This window comes from Malus sylvestris, chromosome 6, assembly GCF_916048215.2.
Source record: "Malus sylvestris chromosome 6, drMalSylv7.2, whole genome shotgun sequence".
NCBI lineage: Eukaryota > Viridiplantae > Streptophyta > Magnoliopsida > Rosales > Rosaceae > Malus > Malus sylvestris.
Window position 1 is genome coordinate 21094059 of NC_062265.1, and position 12348 is coordinate 21106406.

The 12348-nt window shown below is 38.6% G+C and overlaps 2 protein-coding genes across 2 annotated transcripts; both read right to left on the bottom strand.

The window, feature by feature from the left end:
- Window positions 1-3132: 3132 nt before the first annotated feature.
- Window positions 3133-5688, bottom strand: LOC126627027 (myb-related protein 308-like). The gene is made up of 3 exons (XM_050296448.1): window positions 5395-5688; window positions 5121-5250; window positions 3133-4222 (listed from the first exon to the last, which is right to left on the bottom strand). The coding sequence occupies exons 1-3, from the start codon at window positions 5525-5527 to the stop codon at window positions 3427-3429; spliced, it is 1059 nt and encodes a 352-aa protein (XP_050152405.1). The 5' UTR covers window positions 5528-5688; the 3' UTR covers window positions 3133-3426.
- Window positions 5689-7490: 1802 nt separating this feature from the next.
- On the bottom strand, window positions 7491-8725 carry LOC126625517 (uncharacterized). Its single transcript, XM_050294590.1, has 2 exons — window positions 8552-8725; window positions 7491-8360 (listed from the first exon to the last, which is right to left on the bottom strand). The coding sequence occupies exons 1-2, from the start codon at window positions 8723-8725 to the stop codon at window positions 7491-7493; spliced, it is 1044 nt and encodes a 347-aa protein (XP_050150547.1).
- Window positions 8726-12348: the final 3623 nt, after the last annotated feature.

A 12348-nucleotide genomic window follows, 5' to 3' on the forward strand; every position in this document is an offset into this window, starting at 1 on the left:
GTGTACAGTCTGATGTTAGTACATTCTTGTTAGCATGCCTTTTCCGGAATGGCAACCCTTATCATTGCTAGCATTATTTAACTACTACTAATAATTTCAAATCACAATTATCGGTGTCTTCAGCATCTTATTTGCGTGCATGCATGGCCAAGTATAAGAAAGAAGTTCAATATCGAAAATAGTAATATTTGTAAGTATTTGATCGCGCACATGTGATGTCTGCGTGGATATATATGTTGTTATAATACGAGGGATAATTTTAAGAAGATCAAATTTTTTAAACTAAATTTGCAAATTAAATGATGTGTCACTAATAGGAATTAAGCATGTTAATCAATATTGAAATAATAATCCAATCATCAACATCCACATCATTTGATTTACAAAATTTGGTTTAAAAATTTGGTCTCCCTAGGATTACCCTAATATGAAACGAGATCATTGATCAAGTTTCATTCTTATTTGAAATGTGATTTCAAATTCACATATTGCATAAGCATTCGTTTTGCCAATAATATTATTTGTTTTAAAAGAGACCAATTATATATGTACTTGGATGTTATTATAAGCACTTAAAAAATGTCATCGTGCACTTAAAAAATGTAAAATATAAGGAAACAAATATAAGTGTGCACATTAAATAATATTTTTAGAGTGTCAATAACGGTTTCGTAAATATATGTGTACTTAATATAATTAAAACTTTACCTATATATCTTTTGTTCAAAGTAAACTTTACCTATATATCTCTTACGTATTCATAAAATATAGAGGTATTAGCCAATTTACCTCCCGAACTTGTAAATCTTTGTCGATTTCCCTCATGAACTTTAATTTTAATTAGCCAAATTAACCCCCTGAACTTGTACAATTAGCCAAATAATTACCCCCTGCAGTTATATTTTTCATTTTTCCCTCCACCATTCCATCCATCTTAGTCACGTGTTGCCCATGTGGGAAAAGTTGAGGGCAACAATGTCATTTTATCCCTCTTCAAACTCCATCTCTAATTCCCTGCCCTTCTCAAAATCCAACCTTGATTCCCCGTTGACAGAAGGGTAAGCATATACATTATTGAAGCAGCAATCTTTATCAACATGATCAAAAGTAAATATGCAGGACTTTGCAAGGCCAGCCCTGAGAATTTGGGGGCTTTAGGCCAGCCTTTGAAGTGGGGCTCTAGAGTTCTTTGATCCTTGATTCTTAACACATTGATATGTATAAAAAAGAATTTGCTAAATACATGAAACAGTCTATTTCTACATTAAATAGCATTAAAAATTAATATCAAAAGAATAAAGATATACAAACATTACTTAAATATTATACGTCTTGAGTTTTTAGACGCAAATGTACTAATTACGTTTACATAATCTAGTTTTCAACCAATATTTTTTTTTTCAATTGATGAAAATGTTTATCCATTCAATGTTTCTTGTAACATAATTGATCAACTTAATTTTGAAAAACATCTTTCTGCTGAGGCAATTGTAACTGGTATAGTTAACAAAATTCTATAAGCAACCCATGCATTCGGGAAACAACCTTTCAACACTTCTATTGTCCAATTTATTTCATTCGGTAAAGTTTCTCTCAAGACTCTTAGCTCTAGAAATAAGTCTTTCCCATCAATATTAGAATACTTATCATGTGAAGACTGAGAAAGAAGAGCGATAGTTTTGCGAAAATAAAGAGACAAAGCAATTGGGTTGTACCAAGAAAAAAGACTGACATTTTGAATTTTAAATTTTAATTAGATTTGAAGAATAAAATATAGTTACAATTTACATTTGGGTGAGGGACAAAAGAAAACAGTAAAATTCTTTTTGTGAAAAATTATATTATTGCCTAATATTATATTTTTGCTCTTTTTTTTATTGAATTTAAATTGTGTATATATATACACACACACATTTACACACACACATATATATATATATATACATGCCCTTTATGCATAGGGATCCTCATTTTTTTCAAAAAATAGGAATTAGATGTGGGGTCCACTCTATATCGAACTTTAACTATCCGCACCATTTATTGTGTAAGTCCTGATTTATAGATCATCCTTACAAAAATTCAATTTAATCTAAATCCATTTGCCTATGTAATTATCAAAATAAAATTTTATTGTTTCTTATATAACAAAGTATTCGTTACCTTTGAGGCCTAGAAAGGCGCCTACCTACTTCCGCTACCTTCTGGACCGCCCTGGAATTTGCCGCTTGAAACTAAGGAGGTGCAGATTATCTGGTGTTGAATGTTTTGTCTCACTAAAGCGACAATTTCTAATGTATGCCAACGAAATGAAGAAGAGAAGCACCGACTCAAGTTGCTTTGCAAAATGTTTGATTCTCCACCATCTTCCCAAAACAATTTACTCACTCTTTACCCTTTGCAGATCGTGCAGCACAACGACTCGCTCAGTAGCTAATCGTCACCACCCTTTTTGATTGCCTTCAATCCAAAACAGCAAAAATCAGCGAGCCCGCATTGGTGTGCCACAGACCCAAGCACACCGAGGCCGACGAACCAGAGTGTTGGATACAAAAGAAGCTGAAGACGACGCCGCTTTCTCACTTCCATCGCATTGTTCAGATCGATTATGCTCCATGGGTAATTTAAACAGAAACTATAGGATCCAACTGGTGGAAGAAAGAAGAAGAAAATTGCACTCTGCCTTTTGCTCCTGCTCATGAACAGGGATTGGGTGTTGTTGAGGTGCAAAATGACTTTTATGCCCTCATAAATACTGAGATGGACCGAATAGTGGGTGGAAAATTGAAAAATTTAACTACAAGGGGGTGATTTGATTAATAATACAAGTTCAGGGAATTAATTGATTAAAATTAAAGTTTGAGAGAGAAATTGATAATAACTTACATATTCGGAAGAAAATTAGCTAATTCCTCTATAATATAAGATATTTAATTGCTAGTTTTTCCTCTTTACTCTATTTTCATAATATTGTTAGTTTTCACTTTTCGTGAACTTTTTCTCATTAAGGATCCATGCAACCAAAATCGTTATTTTTGTTCATCGTTCAAGTGTATCATAGCTTGGAATTTAAGAAGCCATGCATGTGGAAGGAAAAACCATTTCGTACTATTTATAGTTCAACACCAAGACAAATGATCAAAGGTCGCGTTGCATGTATTATTCATTCCTCTTCTGTTCCCAAATCCAAATTAAATAAACATTCATGCATTTTCTTTTGTACAGCTCACTTTAATTTCACAATCGATCAATCTCACCCCAAAATTAAAGAAAACAAACTCTGAACTCAAAAGCCTGGACCATTTTCAAAAGAACTTCAGAAAAGAGAGAGAGAGAGAGAGAGAGAGAGAGAGAGAGAGAGAGGTGCACAGGTGCATGGTAAAGTTAGGAGGGACAGCAGTGTACGTTGTTCAGACCACCATTAATATCTTATAGAGATGGAGGAAAAGAAGAGAGTTGTACTGCGTTTGATGAAGTTGGATGTGCAATACCATGATCTTGTCCAACAAGTACTGTCGCTTGATCATCAACAACACTGTCCCAAAATAGAAAGCTAGAACATTGTTGTTGGGTAACAACCCATTCATTCAACTCCTGCCTTTGCATTAAGCACTCCAAGGCTATCTGATCATGATTTCCCTCCTCATCAATATTGTTACAAGATTGATGATGATGGTGATGGTGGTGATGATCAACGTTCGGTACCATGTTGTCCATGTTCTCGATCAACGGTGGCAAATAGTTTGTATTCATGGTAATATTATTAGTACTGCTACTTGTAGTATTAAATGACATTGTCACCGGAGGTGGGAAAGCCTGGACTTGATGCTGATTCAAATTCCACGGCTCAGATGAGTTCAAACCAGTCGCGACAATCATGTCTTGGAAAATCTCCCCACGAGCATTGTAACTGTCTGGAGCTGCTTCAATATTGGCAGTAGTACTTGTATCAAACATGAACATAGGGCATGTTGAAGAAAAGAGGGTTTCTTGAGCTTGAGGCTTTATGATCGTACTCAAATCTTGGTGTGCAAAATCTAGTTGATTATTGTAATTACCCAGTTGGGGAATTATATGTTGATGATCAACACTAGGTGGTGGACTTATTGTGGTAACACTTGAAGGTGTGGAAGGCTTTCGTATCTTCTTTTTGATCCATGAATTCCAGTAGTTCTTAATCTCGTTGTCTGTTCTTCCCGGCAGATGGCTTGCTATATGAGCCCATCTACATATATGTAAATTACAGTTATAGTCATGCATGTATAGTATAATAAAGAGCAAATAAATTAACTTCCATAAGCAATTAATTAATTTGTAATTTACATTAACAATATGATTGTGTGTATCTGCGTTGATTTCATGAGCTGAGATGTTCAACGCCAACTTCCGAAGTTGACTACTTAACGTCTTTCGCAAAAAAATAAGGTGGAATGTGGTTCTTACTGTACAGTACAGGTGATGAAGATAGCTTCTGGACTAGCTACACGTAAATTTAAAACATAAACCTGACGCAGCAGCTCACCCACATATATTTGATTCCGAAAACTTGTTTTTAAAGTTTGTTTGTATTCAGTTAGAGGTCCATTTCACTTAAGTTTCTTTTCAAAGGCCCGGAACCAATTAATTTATATATTATTGGAAAGAGGGTTTTTTTTTTTTTTGTCTATATTATTATTGGAAAGAATAAACGTGACCAGTACGTGATTTTATATATAATTAAAACCATACGAACTCAAACTTCAAAACCACTTCTTCCAATTACATACGTACAACCACAACAAAACAGCTTCAAATTTACAGGTTCTAAGATAAAACAGACTCGCCAAAATCTTGAAATAATTTGAAAATGGTGCAATGAATTTAAATTTTCAAAAGCGCCGCTTCTTCAAGAAAAAAAGGGGTAGAAATTAACTTCATCACATTGTGTAAGAGAAAAATATAAGCTTCCCAAAACCCATTGAGCATTTTCGAACGTGGCAATGGCTTTAAATTTGGAGGGCCGAAAGACTATATCAATCAATGGGTGGTTAATTTGGATTTGATGCATGCACAATCACAAAATATTAGGAAATAAATAGATTAATGAAATTAATTAGCTAATAATACAGCTTGTTAAATTAAACCTGTTGCCTACAACCCCATGGAGGCTAATAATCAATTTCTCTTCTTCTGGAGTAAATCTCCCTCTTCTAATGTCAGGCCTTAAATAATTAATCCATCTCAAGCGGCAGCTCTTACCACACCTTTGAAGCCCTGAAAATTACACAACAATTAAGCCCCTTTTATCATCAGGAATTTAATTAAATTACGATATAATTAATAGTAAGAACACACAGAAGGGAAGAGATAGACAGATATATAGAGAGATAGAAACAGAGAGACAGAGAGGACCATGACCAGCTTTTTCTGGGACTTCACTCCAACAGCCATAGCCATGAGTTGTGATGTATCTGATCAGTTTCTCATCTTCCTCAGGGGACCAAAGCCCTCTCTTAACCTTCTGTTGGTTGCAGCAAGAATGGTGTCCCATTATCGATCTTCTTAATTTGTAATTCCTAATCTGTTTTTAATTAACTTAAACCCTCCAAACTCTGCTCAATTCTGATAACGTTTGAATATCAGAACTGATGAAACTCGATATAGTGATGATAGTGATCACCAACACCAAATTGGTGTTTTGCAAGGTCTCTCTCTACCTCCCTTTAAAAGTAATACAATTACAGTAGGAGGCTATGAGGTTATGAGCCGACGTGATGGGGTCCATAAAGGGTAGCAGATTTACAATGACATTCCATCAGCTACCTCTTTCTCTCTCTTAATTAATTATATTACATTCCTTTGTTGGTTACTATTTTCTACGTACATATTTGTGTATTGTGTAACAAACTTCACGTACTCTAAGTCGTGCTGGTGATTCCACACACCTCGCTCCTTGTTCTGCTACTGTCAAGCAATTGGTCATGTCAACCAATCACTTTGTACCACGTCCTGTATAGCAACAAAACCTACATGTGAGGATTTATGCTCCGAAATGATTGGGAGAAAGAAGGCACTGTATTTGTCTGACTTTTTGTTCAAGAAGGAATGTATTTATGTGTTGAAAATTTGACAAAAAGGGTAATTTTATGAATAAATTACGCGCCACCCTGGTGTAACGTGTGATATATGCTTATGTAACCTATTGATCAAAGAAATATTACATGCTATCTGACAAGGGATTTGGTGTTTTCCTAACCTGTAAAATAATTGTTATAAATCCTTTTTTATTTCATTTTCACAACTATATCAACATAATGGTTTTGTATATTGCGATTCTTAGAAAAAAAAAAAAAACCTAGGAAATTATAATTCATGAAATTTTGAAACTACATATAGGAACACATGAATCAGCATTCATTGAAATTCAAAGTCCATGGGTTAGTTGAAGTAGTGCAAAATTATAAGTTAATGAATTATAAATAGGATATATATATATATGGTGGATTTGTGACACCACTTTTTTTTACACATTTTGACACATGTTTTTGTGGGGTCCAATTCGTAATGCATTTTAACGATCCGAACTATCTGCCTTTTAGAACATCATTCATAGATCATCTTTGCAAATAATTATGCAAATCGAAAACCATTAAGATATTTATTTGTAGTGAAGAAAATAGATGAATACAGTTCTACAAAGAAACCCTAAATCCTTAACCAACGGTCATATGATTTTAGATTTGGGTGATTTTTGGTAGACATGATCATTGAGGGAAGACATAAAAGATAGGCGGTTTGGATTGTTAAAATACATTACGAAATGGATCCCACAAAAACATGTGTAAAAAATTGTGTAGAAGAGGTTGTGCCATGGATCCGTCCCTATATATTCATCATTTGATTCCCTCTAATATAACATAAAATTATTAGTCTAAGTTTTTACTCGAAAAATAAAATTCTATTAAAGCGAAAAACTACGATACCGTTCCCATACAATAAAAAAGAAAAGCATTCTTTGCATGTGAAGGCAAAATGTGATCCCAAATGTAAGAAGTTTGCTTCGGGTAAATATCAAGGTTCTAAAAAACACTAGACGCTAGTCGGGCGGCTGGCTATTTCCTAGCGCCTAGGCGGGGTCTAGGCGGGCACCTAGGCGGATTTAGGTAAATTTCTTGTATATCTTGTAAATAAGTGCATATTGATCCTTACAAAAAAATTATACTTGTATGAAATCCAAGGATAAGATGGTAAAAAAATGATAAAATGCAAAAAGAGTATCCAACAAGTCCAAAATTTAAAAACACATTAAGCATATATGTCATATGACCATAGCAAGGAGTATTGTAGGATGACACATGTATAACAAGTTCACAATTTTAAACCACTTAGACATAGATAGGATTTTTTATTTTATTTTTTAATTTCATTAAAAAAAAACCGCCTAGCCTTGCCAAGCCCGCCTAGAGCCCATTCGATTTTTCCAATTTTTTTTTTTTTGTCAAAGATAGAGTATATTATATTCTCAAAGGAAGGTTAATATCCTGGGCCAAGGTATTAAACAAAAATTCAGGCCCAATACAATCCCACATGAAATCCCTTCCTTTCTCACCAACATACTTGGCCACCAAGTGAGCAGCTTTGTTACTCTCTCTAGACACAAAGACGAAAACAACAGCCTGCATCCTACGTGCAAGAAACTCAATGTCACCAAGTAGACATTCAAGCCTGAAATCTTGGGTTAGCTCATTTCTGATCATTTGAACAATAGTTTTAGCATCAGATTCTATAATTACATTCCCAAAACCCCTCAGTAAACAGTCTTCGAGGGCCTCCCGGATTGCTGCTGCCTCTGCTGCAGCTGCGGAGTGGAATCTCATGGATCCCGATCCCCCCACACCCTGGAGAACACCAGCAAAATCACGAGCCACCCAACCCAGACCAGCCCGTTGCGTCACTTTGCTCCAGGCCGCATCCGTGTTGATTTTTATTGTACCAAATCCAGGTTTATGCCAATGTTTCTGTCCAGTACCATCGTGGGCCACCTTGGTCAGAACTGGTTTCATACTCTGCTCTCTCTTTTCCGCAGCGTTTCTATACTCGGCTAGACTCATTCTCCAGTCCATCAGAATCTCAGCTGGTTCATGGTTTTTATGATTGAAAATTATATCGTTTCTATTCTTCCATAGTCGCCAAAGCCCAAAGACAAATTCTTGAAAAAGTTCCATCTTGTTATCTAGTTGGTCAACCCGGTTGCAGAAACTCGCCCAACTTTGAAGGAAGTCAACGCCCTCTAACTCGATGGAGTTAAGTTGAAGAGACGAACAGAACCAGAATTTGTGGCTGGTCTCGCAACGAAAGAAGAGGTGATTCTCTGTTTCATCAAACTGCCCGCACACCCCACACACGTTGTCAACACGCATATGCTATCGCTTGAGATTCCTTCTCACCGCTAAGGCATGATTACAACATTTCCATATAAAAAATCTCAACTTACTAGGAACATCCAGACGCCAAATCGATTTCCACAGAAGGTTATGTTTTGTCTTCTCACTATTCAAGCCCCGCCCTTTCTTACCGAGTGCACCATTTTCCATGAGCTCCATAGCAACCCCGTATCCCGTTTCACCGAGTAAGTCCCACACGCAGTGTGAAACCACCTAAGTCTGTTGGTGGATCCCGTTCTACTGATGGGAATACTGAGAATAACATCCGTCTCCTCATGGGTGAATCCATCCTCAATAATGTCCATTTTCCAGGTTCAAGTGGTCGGGTCGATCAAATCACAGACCAAAGTTGCGTTCAGATTTTTATTGGGCCTAACTTGGAACGTAGAGGGCACAGGATACCACGGGTCATTCCTGATGCTGATACTTGCACCATCCCCAACCCGTCATAGCAGACCTTTTTCCAGCACCTTACGGGCATCGAAAACACCCTTCCATCCCCAAGAAGACCTTTTTCCCCCAGTCGCCTCCCTGAAGGTTTTCCCAGGGTAGTATTTTTCCCTCATTACCTTTGCAAACAGGGATTCCGGGTTTAGGATAAGACGCCACCCAATCTTAGCTAGGAAAGCCAAATTGAAGCATTGGATATCCTTGAAACCCAAGCCCCCCCCCCCCCGACCTTTTTCCTTTTGGAGTCTATCCCAGGAAACCCACTGAACCCCTTTGCGATTCATGCTCCCTCTCCACCAGTAGCTGCGAATTGCCTTTTCGATATCTTTGCAAACATCGATTGGCAACTTAAAGCAACTCATTGCGTGATTAGGCATAGCCATAACAACGGCTTTTATAAGAACCTCCTTTCCAGCTTGGCTTAAAAACTGCTCAGCCCATCCCACCATTTTCACCTCGATCAGCTCCCGGACATCCTAAAAAACAGCCTTTTTAGAAAGACTAAAGTCAGCTTGAAGTCCCAGGTACTTCCCAAACCCCATTCTACTCTGAATGTTCAAAGTGTTTTCAATTAATTTCTTTTCCCGTTTCTTGACCTTCGTTCCATAGAAAATGGAGCTTTTAGTCATATTTATCTCCTGCCCCGAACCTGCAACATAGGAGTTCAGGATTTCCCGCACACCTTTCTCATCCTCGACAGTTATCTCACAGAATAACACTGAGTCGTCAGCAAAAAATAGATGTCAGCAAAAAATAGATGTGATATCGGCGTCCCCCTAGGATTCACCCGTACCCCATGAAGGGACCCATTTTCCATACCATTCTTGATGAGGGCAGAGAACCTTTCAGTACACAGCAAAAATAAAAAAGGGGACAGAGGGTCACCTTGCCTTAATCCTCTCTGCGGCAGGATATAACCCGTAGGAGCCCCGTTCACCAGGATACTATAGGAGGCAGTAGAAACGCACTCTTTTATCCTTTTGCAGAACATAGGATCAAACCCCAGTTTTGCCATCATAACTAAGAGGAACTCTCACTCAACACGATCGTAGGCTTTAGCCATGTCCAGCTTTAAAGCCATGCCACTCTGATCCTCTCCAGTCTGGTGCATCAGGGAGTGCAGAATTTTATGGACCACTAGAATGTTGTCTTGAATATGTTTTCCCGCCACGAATGCTGACTGGTTATCACTAATCACCTTTTTTAGTCTATTAGTGATTACCTTAGCAAGGATCTTATAACATACATTACACAGGGCAATGGGCCGGTACTGCAACAAACTCTTGGGACATGAGACTTTTGGTATGAGAACCAAGTTTGTGTGGTTTAGTTTTTTTAGCAATTTTCCAGAGTGCCAGAAAGCTTTAATGGTTTTAGTCACATCATTTCCCACCACCTCCCAGTGGTCCTGATAAAAACTCCCGGAGAAGCCGTCCGGCCCCGAAGCTCTCGTGAGAGGGATTTGGAAGGCAGCCACCTGAATTTCACTATTAGAAACTGGTGCTATCAACATTAGGTTGTCCTCATGCGAAATTTTTGCCTGCACACACCCCGTGATTTCCTCAAACTGACTCGGTTTACTGGACTTAAAGATATCAGCAAAGTAGTTCACCGCCAGTGTAGAAATTCCAACAGGATCCGAGTGCCAGACGCCCTGCGCATCCTCCAAGCCTTTTATCTTGTTTGAGCTTCTCCACTTCGTTGTTTGAGCATGGAAGTATTTTGTATTCTTGTCCCCATTATTCAGCCACTGGACCCTCGACTTGACACACCAGTACTCATCTTCCTTCCTATTGGCCTCCTTTAGTTCTTCTTCCTTTTGATGGACCTCCGCCGAGGCAAAATTATTTGACTGATAGGCCTTCCTTAATTCCCCTTTCAGCTTATCAATAGTTTTTTTTGGAATTTCTACCTTTCTTTCGATACCACCCTTTAAGACTCATTCTGACAAGTTTCAGCTTCTCGTAGAATCGAAATGCGTGAGATCCCCGACCTTCCCATCCCCAGTCTTTTGTGACGATGTTCCTGCACTCTTTCTGATTACTCCATCTTGCATCATACATAAACCTATTTCCTCTCCACTCCTCGGATTTCTTTGTGGTAAGGAGCAACAAGGAATGGTCAGAGCCTTCTAATACAACATGTATGATTTTCATATCTGGGTAAAGGTTAAACCACCCCGTGCTTGCAAGACCCCGGTCGAGTCTCTGTTGTATGGGTAAAGAGTCCCTCTTGTTGTGCCAAGTAAAAGGATACCCTTCATAGCCTAGATCCACAAGCTCATTATTAGCAACAAATTCCCTAAAGTCCCGCATGCTAGTCACCGATTTGAGTTTGCCACCTTATTTTTCACCATGACACAAAATATCATTGAAATCCCCTATTAGGAGACAGATATCACTTTCCTTCACTATACGATTACCAAGTGCCCTCCATTGGTCTCTCCTCATTTTCTCATCAGTACTAGCATAGATTCCAAAAAGCCGCCAATGACACATTTTTTCCTCGTCCCAAACTTTGACTTCAATCATGAAGTCAGAATGTTTCACCAAGAGAATCTGTGAGGCATCTCTCCAAAATAAGCACAAACCACCACCAATACCTTTTGGTTCCACAGTGTGCATAAATTCCATCCCGAGTTTCTTCGTAAGATAACCATAGCGACTGCTTTTGTTCTTTGTTTCAAGCAGAATCACTATGTCAGGGGTGTGAAGCCTATTTTGCTCCAACAGGTTGTCAACTATCAGGTCACCCCCAATACCCTGACAGTTCCATACGATGAGCTTCATGGGGTATTGGGAGACCCCTCAAGGCTGGTCTCCTCCACCTCACTTATGACCTTTGTATCTCGCTGTCTCACTCTCATGTTTATAGCCAGCATTCCGGCCGCTCACTCCTCCACTTCCGCCAATCCCCTCTTCTTGGCTTTTCTCTTCCTCGAGATAGCCTCAATAATTTGTCCCAAGTTGAAAGGATCAGATTCTTGGTTACATTGCTTATCTCCGAGCTCATCCCCTGCCTCTCGAAAGTGATTCCCTGCATTCCTAACGTCTGCCTTGCCAATTCCCCGCATTCACTCTCACAGTTGCCTAGTGGGGCATTCTCCTTAGGCATAACATTCAAATCAATCAAATCTCCTTGTTCCTTCACTATTTTGTCCTCCCTCGCCACACTCACCCCGTCCTTAGAGCCCTCATCTCCCTCATCTAAATTTATTAGAGTAACATTTTCTACCCCCTCCGCCATTGTGCCCCCTGGCCCGATCAGGCTGGCATCAAAAGCTTTCTCCCTTGCCTCCCTCTCTTCTTTCTCTTTTTCTTTTCTAGCCCTTACCCTTTCCGCCAACGACTAATCGTAGTCAGCAGTTCCAAAATTTAGGCTCCTTTTTAGGGGCGAGCTAGCAGTGTCGAAAGTTTCTCCCTTTTCGTAATTCTCCCTCTCCACGGTACCGTTACCGCCGTCTTCATTAGAGAGTTTC